Genomic DNA, 12371 nt, shown 5'->3' on the forward strand with positions numbered 1-12371 from the left:
TGCCTCGTATTTCACGGCCATTCACTTGCGGCACCCCGGTATGTCCCGCTAATTTGGCAATATTTCCTCACCGAGACATTTTTATGGCCGTTCGCTGAGCTGAGCAGAGTCGGGAGAAGATTGCGAAATGCACAAGAAATGGAAATATGAAGTTACACCAGACGAGACACTTTACAACCGGGATCCGCCCCCAAAAAACCCCCAAAAAAACAAAACAAAGAAAATTACTACCTCAAGGACAAATACACCAAAATGACTAGGAGAAATTTGGAGTCATCCAGGAATCCAACATTCATGCTTTTTGGAGTATGGGAGGAAGCTGTATCACCTGGAGAACAGCGAACCACAGAACTGCGTCGCAAACATGCTCACCACTAATTCACCGCGCTCCATGCCTCAGATTGACGACCGTATTTTCCGGGCTATAAGGCGCACCAATATATAAGCCGCAGCAACTCCTTTTTGAGGAAAAAAACCCAAAACAAAACAAAAAACAAACAAACAAAAAAACGATATTGTAAGATATTGCCGATTTTTAACTGCGAATGTCCTTAAAGGTACATAAACAGATTGCTAAAACAGTGCCTTTTAACACAGCAACAATTTTGCTTATTAAAACAGAACAGACCCAAGAGAAAAAAAAAAACGAGATTTATTTAGCGAATTTTCAGAACTATAGAGCGCCCCTAGTGGTGAAAGAAAAATACACAGAAAAGCTGCACCGTTGTATTCGCCGCATGGTTCAAAATCGAGCAAAAAAAAAAATAGCGGCTTATAGCCCGGAAAATACATGAATTGACCCTGAGAAGCTTGGTGTCAAAGTTTTCAAATGAGCATTTGCATCAAAAGCCAAAATACGTGACAATTTCAACGAAGCGAGGCTTCTCTTCAAAGGCAGTCGAAAAACTACAAGAGGAACGGAGACGCATTCCAACGCAGCGACGTGTGAGTTTTGACCCCCCGCCCCCTCCGCAAAACACAATTGGCAGCACAAAAGCAGGAAATGTGGGAACCATGCGAGACCTCATAGGCCAGGAAATTCAGAGAAATAAATGGTACCTTCATTGAGCCGTCAAATACACTTGGCTGTGAACGTCCCTACATCTTGAGACCCTGGCAGCTGGTTTATGGAAATCCCCCGTGAACCCCCCCCTCGTCAAGATGGCCCCGGTACTCACCTCCATCTTCCACTTGGCCAGCCACTCCTCTCGGGTCCGCTTGCTAATGTAATAAGGGTCGCCAGCTTGGAAGGTTATTCTGGGCACAGGCCTCTGACGAAGGCTGATCTCACCGCCAACTCCCCCTCGGAGCCTCCCGCGATCTCCCTGTTTGTCGGGTGTTAAAAATAACAATTAAAAAAAAAAAAAAAAAGGAAAATTAGCTACTTGTTTCTTTCGTTCTCTCGCAAAAAGAAGCATCGCCACCCCACCAGAGAGTTACGATTCCCAAGTGTATTTGACATCTCATAATTTATACAAAGGTACCATTTCTTTCGTCAAGCCCAAGAGCCAGCATTTCCACTTCACGTCATTTTCAGTTTTAAAAATATTCCTTACAGCGGATACCGTTGCGTTTGAATTTACGGCGGCCAAGGACTGCTTCTTGTCTTTTTGCAAAGTTACGCTAATTGACTAGTGGCCCCGAATTTCTACGGAAAGAGCAAAACGGTGAGCTCCTCAAACGCGTGCCCAAATATCAACCCGCTTCTTTTTTTTATGTTAAGTTGTGATCATTTAATGGTAGTCCAGATGAGCAGATCAGTCAGCATCGCAAAGATGCTTTAAGTCTTGATGCTAAGCTACGCCGACTGTCAGATTTGTACGGCGCGATTTGCTCTTCAGTCATATCCCAAAATCAAATAAAAAATATCAATCTGCTACTTGTCTTCATGCAAAGTGACACTGTCTCGTTAGCTCTGAATTCATACGGCATGAAAAGATCGCTTAGGCTAAGCTATGCTAACGCTCTGTTAGCCTGGGATCCTGATCAAATAAACACATTGGTCAGCTTCTCAATCGCAACCCAAAATAGCAACCATCTTTCAGTGTTTATGCTAAGCGACCTAAATTGAAGTTTTAGCCTGTTTTTCGTTTTGGTGCTAAGCTATGCTATCTGTCAGGTACCCTTAAATTTGGAAGGAAGGAGCAAATCGTTCGTATCAACAATGAAACTGCTTTTAGTTCGTTGTATATATTTTAGCTTTAGATTTTTTCAGATTTGAAAAAAACAAACAAAAAAAAAAAAATATCAACCTGCTTCCGGTCCTTCTACCAAACGACTTTAACGGTCCGGCAGCCTGAGATTCACGTGAAATGAGCAGATTTCTCAGGTCGTCCGTCGCGTTCCAAAATATCAACCATCGTCCAGTCTTTATTGCTAAGCTAAGTGGTTCTCAAATAGTGGGTGCGATGCTGAGTGGGGCACGTGTTACCCTGGGAAACATGATTTTTTTTTTTCCCGCCGGAGTACGGCTGAACGATGTATGGTTTTGGAACCGAAATGACAATGTCAGACAACACAAATTTGAGATCGTCAAAGCTGCGCTTTGTGTCCCTAGTTCACGTAGTAGGTCTGGCAGTTCTGTTAAAAAAAAAAACAAAACAAAAAAAAAAAAACAACAAAAAAGCATTGCCCTGTCGCTCGTTGACCCGGAAGTAATTTCTTTCGCAGCTACTTGAATACTAGCCGTCATTTTCAACGAATGAACATGAATATATAAATTGGTACAAAATGTAAAAAAAAAAAATGGTGGTGGGGGGGGGCCCAATTTCTTTTCTTCTCGGTAGGGTTGACGTGACAGAAAGTAATTGAGAAGCACTGTGCTAAGCTAAGTTAACCGACTCGTATCCCGGGATGGCAGGGCTCACAAAAAACTTCCTTACCTCGCACTTGACCGCTTCGCTGTCATCTTCCTCCGTGGGCTCCACATCTGCAGAAGAAAGAAGAACTGTTAACTTGCACCCTTGTCAACAGCGAGCCACACCTTTGTCTGTAGCGCTCTGCTTTCTCTGCCGTCTTATTATTTCGCATTGATGCTACCCGGACTTTATGAGTAAAGAGGTCCACTTTGGCACTGAGGGTCACGTTTGGACTTGAGACCGGCCGTCTCCATTTAAAAAAAAAAAGATTTGCAAAACTTGTTGTCATATTCAGTTAACTGAAGACACTAAATGACCTCTGACCGCAAAAGTTAGCTGCAGCTTCCATCCTTTCCGTCACCCTGATAAGGACAAGCGCTATAGAAAACGGATGGAAACAAAATGGAGGCGCCGTGCCGGCAACATTGACTTCTGTAATCTCTCAGTGAATATAGGCGAGGCGGACTAACATAACCCACATCTGCACATGTACATTGGTTTATTTTTACCCGGGCGCTTTATTTAAACACCGCCATCTTGAGGATTGATGGAGGTCCCGCTCGGTCTCGAGAGACGGCAGCTGACAAAACACGTCCCACCGCACGTCGTCCGTTTCTGTACTTTGCAGCTCCGCCGTCATTTCTGCAAAAAGCTAAACCAAACACGTCTGGAATCTTCTGGTCTGAAGCACCCAGACGCTTTCAAGTTACGGTTGTAACCTAAGCTCGAGTCGCAAATGACGGCTAGGTTTTCATATTATGGTTTGAAAAAAAAGTTGAGTTTCAAATGCGGGTTTCAAACTCGGGTTGCTGTTTCATATTACGTTTTTAAGCCATGGTTTTACATTTGGCTTTTGAGGGATAACGCTATGGTTATGATTCTTACACTAGCGTTACAAGGAAGAGTTAAGACTAAAAACCTTACAAACACACTATTGAATTGCAAGTTTGGATTTTGAATACTTCACCTTTTTTCCCCCCAAATAAAGGAGCAAAAAGAAATCAGTACATCAACATCACAATTGTTACGCTACTGCTAATCGAACGGTTAAAGTTAGTTTTTTTATATGTCTCAACATAATATATATAACAACTATGCTATGCTAAATGCTATTGTAACACTCGGCAGCTTTGAGTGTGACAAAAACCCAAATAAACTACTGAGTAATACGCTAATAATTGAGCTAGTCATTTGGTGATGTCGCAAGTGAGCAAGAAAGTTAGTGCATTAGTGAGTAGTGAGTTAATGAGCTAGGAAGTTGGTGAGTTAACAAATTAGGATACTCGTGAGCAAGTGCGTTAGTTACTTAGTGAGCTAGTAAATTAGCCAGTTAGCACGTTAGTAAGATGGAGAGCAAGTGAGTTAGCAGCTTAGTGAGTTCGTAAATCAGCAAGTTAGCAAACTGCTAAGGAAGAAGTGCGTTTGTGAGCTACAGAGTAAGTGCGTTAGTGAGTCTGTGAGCTAATAAGTCAATGAGTTGGCAAGTTAACGTGCGCATGTGATTTAGTAAGATAACAAGTTAGCAAATTAGTAGGCAAATGAACAAGAGAGTTACGAACTTAGTGAGCCAGCAAGTAAGCCAGTTGGCAAATTAGTAAGCGACTGAACGAGTGACTTAGCGTGTTAGCGATTTAGTGAGCTCGTCAATTAGCCAGTTAACAAGTTAGTAAGATGGAGAGCAAGTGACTTAGCAGCGTAGTGAGCTAGGTAAGTTAGCCAGTTAGCAAATTAGTAAGATAGTGAGCAAGTGAGTTAGCGTGTTAGCGGCTTAGTGAGCTAGGTAAGTTTCCCAGTTAGCAAATTAGTAAGGTAGTGAACGAATGAGTTAGCGTGTTAGCGACTTAGTGAGCTAGAGAGTACAGGATTTATCCTGCTGTTTGCATTGAAGTCCTTTTTTTGCTTGAGCACTTTTCATCTAGGCATGTTCTCCTTCAGAGGTGTTTCACCTTTCACCTTTCCTGCAAAATTAAAGTTTAATGCCAGAGTTAGGTCTTCTAACGCAGGCTATAGTTTAAAATTAAAGTTCGGGGTTAGGGTTTCAAGACTGAGTTGGAGTTTTTTTTATTAGTATTTCAATGTTGAATTAGGTTTTGAGGTCAAGATTATGATTTTCGAATTTGTTTCAAGTGAGGGTTACGGTTTTATCCCAACTTGGGCGAAAACTCCAGATCTCCACGATCCAGAGATCACATAAAAGACACATCTGGAAAGCAATTCCCAAGTCCCGACGGAGGCTCGCTACCAGGTGGCGCTCTACGCTGTTCCACTCTGCTCTTCTTCCTCTCCTCGCCCCACATGAAGGTTGCGGGTGAGTGAGAGCAAGACATTCTGGGAGAGTGAGGAGGGAGCGGGATCGGTTGTCGGTGGGATAGGCTTCATCTCCATCTCAGCCTGTCATCGCCTCCCTCCCCAGGGAGTTGCCGTGATTTATTGCTTTCTTAGAAAGAACACGACTGCAACCAGCCAGTTTGTAAAATCTTCCGAAGGATGCCAAATGTGTTGTTTTTTTTTATATATATATATAAAATAATAACAACTACAAATGCAATAAGAAAATTACAATGATGCCAATGAAATTTTGGACTATTATGGACAGTTATTGAAAACATATTCCTATTTACTATTAAATAAGAAAATGGAAATAAATGCACTCGGGAAGATTGTGAAAAAGTAACATTTTTATCAATGACTAAAAATATAAATATTTCAAATTAAATAAAAATACTGCACATACATTTACTACAAAAAAAAAAAAAAAAAAATACTGGAAAATGTTTATTGTTAAAAATATTTTAAAAATTATGTTCTCACAATTAAACTATTTAAAAATAAACCACAAATTAAATATAAATATTATAATATCATGTTGCACTATTAAAGATTAGTGATAAATGCACTAATAGAATAATGAAAAAATCTAAATAAAAATGTAAAATATACAGATAGTAATATCTTTCATAATTAAAATTGAATATTTTTAACAGTATTATTAAAAAATATTTTTCCATGATCAAATTGTCAAAAATGACAAATATTAATATTACATGATTACCTAAATAAAACACACTAGTCGTGTATTTGTGTATTATACACTAATAGTGAATAAAAGTATACACTATAAAAGTATTCAAATTGTATAAAAACATATTTGCAAAGTAAAAAAGGCAAAGGAATGCAAATGAACTGATCAAATCTTTTGTTCAACATACAAAATAATAATAATTTTGCTCTAATACAATGACAGTAGTTAAAACGTGTCTTTGAAAGGACAGTAACGCACACTTGTGAAGAACATAAATGGTTGCACACGTTCGCACTTTGTACTTGTAAGCGATGCTCAACCGAGAGCAATTTCTAATGTCGCAGGCGTACTTCATGTCACGTCTGCAAATGTAAACATCCATTCCAAACACGTGCAAGTCACGCAACTCAACAACTCACATTTGGTGGGTCGCTCCAGTTTCCGCCTCCCTCGCTTCTTGTGCGGCGTCGTCCTCTCGTCCCTCTCGTCGGGGCTGGGACCCTGAACGCCGTCCTCTGGCCGACAGGAGGAGGAAGAAGAAGAAGAGGAGGAAGAGGAGGAGGAGGAAAGATCCCTGAGGGTGCCGTTCTCCGCTTCCCTCCTCTCCAGTTTGGGGACGCAGGCGTCGGTCGTCCTGTCTCGGAGGTGAGTGCCCGCGTTGCCGTTGTGCAGGGCCGCCAGGGCCCCGGTGTGGCTGTGGACGCCATCTTGGAAGGAGCCGCCGACGCTTTCCGTCTGGGAAAGGATCATGACGTTAAATGACATTTCTGCAGTGTTGGACTTTTGTGGCTGAGCATCTGCACACTAAATTGTACAATATCAACACTGGTAACTTCTAATTTATTTTCATACATATTCTTTAGATAATGTCATAATATTTTAAAGGTTGTGAAATACTCTCACGCTATTAAAATGATTGAATATATAAAAACTGACCCACAAAAATTGCACCAATCAAAAAATTATTGAATAAATATGCACGATACAATTTTTAAAATGCCCCCCCCCCTAAAAAAAAGAAATCCTACTTAAAATTATTACTGAAATTATTGTTATATCCATGCTTCCAAAAGCAGTTGCAGGGCTTCACTTTTTCCACATTTTGCTGTATATACACAGCCTTATTAAAAATTAAAAAAAAAAAACTCTTTAAATTATTTTTTGGGGGGGAAATGGGAAATTGTTTATTGATAAATAAACGTAAAATAAAAAATATATATTAATAAAAGGACACAAAATTTGAATATTAATTGAAAAAAATAGTAAAAATGTTTTTTAAAGTTTTAAAAAATTATATATTTTTTGGGGCGGGGGGGGGTTCTTGTTGCAAAATGTTGAAACAGAAAAGTAAAGCAGAATTTAACATTTGGCACAAGATTTTGCTGATGTAATATTACAAATATCCAAAAGTACATTGAAATGGTGCAAAAAAACCAACGCAACAATTTAAGTATTGTATGCATGTTTTTTTTTTTATGTAACTGTTTCGAGGGCCGTCGGGTGGAGAATGCCGCTTCTGTTTGGCAACAGAAACGGCACGCTCGTGTCAAACATTTCATTGAAAACGTGCGACCAACAAGTGACAACATGCTACATGGATTCCGTTACATTTACTTAAGCAACGTCATTTTCTTTACTCATTTTTAGCTTTCCGCAAATATGAATGTTGATGCATTGGAATCACACCGAGTGTCACCTCAGCACGTGAGAATGCAAGAATAGAAAAAAAAAAATCGCAATATAAATAATATAATAATGTCACTACTGGGTCATGTCTTGTGAGATGTGAAGCATTGAAAGTTTTGCACTTCGGAAAGACACAACGTTGGAGGCGGTCACGGGCACAAAACACATTTGCAGTTGAACAATGTTGCAATTCGCTCGTCACTGGCAGCGCAACATCGCGACGCAACACAACAACATCGGAGTGACCCACTCAACTCCGCTTGGCCCCTCGCTATGGTCAAAGGTCACTGGCAGAAAAGGCAGCAGCTCGCAGACCAGCGCACACACACACACACACACCCCCACCCACCCCCACGCACCCCCCCCACACACACACACAAGCTGTCACACAGACTTAAACACACCAACTAACACACATACACACTGACAACCAAACACACACACAAAGCCACCCCTACACCCCGTGACACACACACACACACACACACACACACATAGACACGTTAACAAACAAAAGCCGACACAAGCGCACACACGCAATGGCCTCAATCCTAATTTATTTGAGTGCTGCCGTAAAAGCCGATAGCCGGTGACGGTTTTAAACGCAACGTGTCCAAAATGTCCTCAAATGTGAAATGAGGCGTTCATACTCACCGTGAGAGGTTTGCGTTTCCGCGCCGGCTTGACGGCGACATTAACGTTGCGAGCCTCGTCCGTCTTGAGCACCACGCCCGTTGTCGTTGTCGCGGCGTCACCCTGTCGGCGACAACAAGGCCACATTGGACGCGTTGCTGTTTCATCAAGAATTTGGACGTTTGACATTTTTTTTTTTGGTAGTGCTGAATGATTTAAAACAAAATGATGTCATTGCGATTTTTTTTCTTCAATATCGCGATGCCGATTTATTTTATTTTTATTTATTTTTCCCATTCATGATATGCGTCTTGGCTCATTAAAGGTTACTCGTGGGATGCCAGCGGTGCGGCGGCATCATTTACATATGCATGACGTCACGTTTTGTGGGATGACTCAATCGCCCGCCGCACGGCCACCTCATCAGCACAAAAAAACGTCATTTTGACACTCGCCTTCAACCTTGTTTTGAAGGAGGAAGGAGAGGAGGGGTGGTGGAGAAAACAAACAAACACCAAGAAGCTGCGTCGTAGCCCGGGGGTACTACCACCATGCCGACAGTGCGCTATTTCCGTCCGTTAGCCGCTGATTAAAGCTGTTGCCTAGCAACAAGGGCTGTACTGTGTAATGGGAACACGTGAGGAAGAGTCCACGAGCCGCCACACCAACCTTCATCCGTCACGTCCTCTCTCTCTTCAACGCCAGCCAACGCCCTCGTCACAAGGTGCCGTCGCATGTTAGTGATAGAGCATCCGATACAGGAGGTCAAACAAAGGTCAACAAAAGCAGCGCGAGGTGATAGGACTTAAGCTTTGGATGACAACGGACTCTTCAAGCAAGTTCGCTTCAAATGGGCATTTGCACCTCATTAACCAAATTCAATTAAAAAGAAAAACATTCTCGTTTCAGAAAAGTGAAACAAAACCAACACAAAGTGGTCAAATTTGAGCTTCGCCACGTGATAAACTCTCACACCAAGTTATTTCAAAATCAGTCTTTCCCACTACAGATCATGACCAATTTCCTTGCAAAAAATAAATAAAAAAAGAAATAAATTGTAAAAATGTTCAACAAAACCAACCAAAACCGATAGGACTAGATCTTTGGACCACAGTGCCACAATCCTTACACAAGTTAAAAAAATATATAGCTTTTGCTTGTGAAATACATTATTATTAATTAAATTATTTATTATTAATTAAATTCAAACAAATTCCATGCACAAAAAAAAATGCTCAATTTAACAAAGTTCAACAAAGTCAACCGGCCTATTCTTTTAACTCAGTCACCACCAGTCGAGTAAAAAAAAAATCATATAAATTGGATCCTTGACGTCTTTAGCCGTCAATGGCAGTAAATGAGTTAATCAAGCTGAACACTTCCACCAAGCTCTGTGAAGCTTGGCCATGTGTCTTTTGTGGCTGTAACCACCGGCGTAAGCGTGACCGTTGCGGGCGCTTTTTTAAGCAGATGCGAGCGGGGTGGCGATGCATCGTTCAAATCTTGCGAGCGGCTTGAAAATTATATCGTCTGTTTTTGAGGAGGAGGACACCAGCAGCAGAAAAAATGGAATGGTGGATTGCATACTAATAGATCGCATTCTAGAAAAAAAACAACTTGTATTTTTTTTGGGGGGGGGGGTCATTTAAGTTGGACCAACTTTATAAATATAAATTATCACCATTTATGCTCATAATGTTAGTGAACAAAACAAAGCAAACAAGTTGTTTGCTCCAAAACTGTTTTCTGAGTTGTTTTTCAATTTACAGGAAATTTACTATAATCTCTTATTTCTTGGTTGAAAATACCGCAAAGCCATTTTGCACATGTGCAAATTGTAAAATATTTGGTTGAATTTCCCAACTTTAAATTCAAATTCATCAAAGTTTGTCGCCTCGAGATTTTGAGCACATAGGGCTTTTTTTTCTTTTTACTGCGCGGAGGCGCTTTTTCACGTCGCTACTCTCAAAGATTTTTTTTTTTTTTCTATTTGAGACGCAGCTCCGTCTTCGCACTGCATCACGACGCAGCATCCCCGTCGTCCCGCCCCCTCAGCACATACACATTGCATGGTTTCGTCAACAGCGCACTACGCATCACTAAGTGCAGTGTGAAAAGGCCTTTGGACCAAAGAAAACAGGTTGGAAAAAAAAAAAAAGAATACTTGCACGTTTGTGTTTTCTTACCATTCTGCTTCCCGTCGAGTCTGAGCCTTTGAACGCAGCCACGACGGCATTGGACGGCATAGCGAGTGAGGTGGGAGATGGCCAACAGGGGACTCCAAAAATTTGAATTAAAAAGTGAACAAAAAGGGAAAAAATGGGGGGAAATGAGATGAGCCCTCTTCTCTCCTCTCCTGGAAAAAAAAAAACAATACATAAATAAAGCATTTTTAAGAATAGTTTATAATAGGCCAAACATCATTTGACTGATTTACATAAAAATTCATGCAGGTGTTCTCAACGGGTTTACGATGGAATTTCAGGTGGGCTTATAGCATGTCCTACATAGAAGTTCTAGAGTGGATGATACAGGAATGATAGGCTGTCATGTGCAGAAATTATGGGATGGCCTACACAGAATATAGAGATGTGAGTTGTCAAGTGGCACGCGCCCCAAAAAAATACTAGATATAGATACTTTTTCTTTATTTTAGCTCAAGGTTGGTTGAATTATTCTGACCCAACAGATTGGATATCGTTGAAGATTGCTTTTGGGTGGGCTGAAGGACTGAATTTGAAAAAAAATTAATGCACCATTCATATAGAATGTTACGTGGTGGCTGGATGGAACAGTAGGTTAACACTGCTGAATATGCACATAAAGGTCCAAGTTCCTACACCTTGAGAACTGCTGGGTCAAAAAGAAAAAGGCAAAATCAGTTTGGGTCAAAAAATTGGACCAATTCAATATTTGGGCCAACTGAACCCAAGTTTGGGTCGTTTTGAGGGTAGTTTTCATGCAATTTAAAAAGTTGGGTCCAGTTGACCAAAGTAGTGGATTGGTACAATTTTTTTTAACCACCAAAATTGGGGTATTTTTCACAAAGCAGTTTTAAGATTATGATAAGACCATGACAGGGGAAAACTGCTTCTTCTTAGAAAACGACGGTAATATAGATTTTTTAATTTGTAACTATACAGATAACCTGGTAAGCCATTCATCTGTATGTTTAACTCATGAGTATTGGTATTTTTATTTTATTTTTCCCCTTTGTTGGATCATCATCAAATCTTCACCTAATATGCTGGGTCAAATACTCAACCAATTGCACTGGGTGTAAATAACCTCGAGTTGGCTCTGTCCCGTTTGGACCCAGGTCTGGGTTAGCTATTTCACCCAAACCGGATTATTTTTGACCCAGCAGTTTTAAGAGTGTACACAGGAAGGATGTCCGAGACTCTTTTAGGCAGAAGCATTCAAGCACACATTTCTGTACCTTTAAATATGTTGGTCAAAATTCCCGGGGCACTCGAACCTATCGCTCGAGTGCTTTAAAAAAAAAATTGCACAGGTGATGCGTTCAGTTGCTCCGCGTCAGTTTGGAAGCTGACGAGAAGGTGTCATTTTGCAGATAATTCACTGAAAATGATCCATTATAATTATTATTATTAACATATATAATAGGAAGAGAGGAATGGGTGGGGGTATTAAGGGGGGCGGGTCTGGCTGCAATAAGATCCGACATATCGGGAGCTCTTCTTCCAGGCCCTGCTCGTCAGCGTTTCTCGAGGTCATTCGCGGTGCATCTTTTTCCCCTCACTTCAAGCTGTCCAATGTAGGCAAATGTCGCCCACCGGCCAGCCAGTCACCTCCTCCTTCCTTCCGCCTCGTAAATGTGCTCCTTTCCCGCTACCCCGCCACGACGCCCCCCATTCGTCCCCCCTTCCTTCTTCCCTCCCCTCTCCAGGCCGTAAACGGACTTAAGGGAATCGAACACGTTACCCGATGTCCCCCCCACGTCCAGGGAGGGCCTCCGTTTTTTTCTTCCTCCCCTCTCGTCTCGTCCTCCCGGAGCCTCCTTCCTTCCTGCCTTCCTTCCTTCCTCTCTCTCTTTCTCACCCCGTCCTCCGCCTCCCCTCGCCGGTCACAGCTCCTCCAGATGCTCGGATCGCTCTCTGGTTCTCGCTCACTGCAGCGGGGCCGGCGCGTTGCCTCGGTAGAACGCCGCC

General features: G+C 41.6%; 1 protein-coding gene across 2 annotated transcripts in view; it reads right to left on the bottom strand.

The window, feature by feature from the left end:
• Positions 1-12323, bottom strand: part of LOC148342653 (DNA (cytosine-5)-methyltransferase 3A-like) — a 36239-nt gene extending 23916 nt beyond the window's left edge. The window contains exons 1-6 of one of the 2 annotated variants that reach the window (XM_088310218.1): positions 12145-12323; positions 10386-10555; positions 8221-8322; positions 6300-6615; positions 2883-2929; positions 1179-1325 (exon numbers count right to left, since the gene is read on the bottom strand). In XM_088310218.1, the coding sequence (XP_088166344.1) occupies positions 1179-1325; positions 2883-2929; positions 6300-6615; positions 8221-8322; positions 10386-10445 (672 nt within the window). In that variant the 5' untranslated portion in view covers positions 10446-10555; positions 12145-12323. The remainder of the gene's footprint in view (positions 1-1178; positions 1326-2882; positions 2930-6299; positions 6616-8220; positions 8323-10385; positions 10556-12144) is intronic. The other variant, XM_088310211.1, reaches the window with a different exon arrangement.
• Positions 12324-12371: the final 48 nt, after the last annotated feature.

The sequence above is a fragment of the Idiotropiscis lumnitzeri genome, chromosome 1 (assembly GCF_059441095.1).
Source record: "Idiotropiscis lumnitzeri isolate Australia: NSW breed Sydney's pygmy pipehorse chromosome 1, RoL_Ilum_1.0, whole genome shotgun sequence".
NCBI classification, from domain to species: Eukaryota; Metazoa; Chordata; class Actinopteri; order Syngnathiformes; family Syngnathidae; genus Idiotropiscis; species Idiotropiscis lumnitzeri.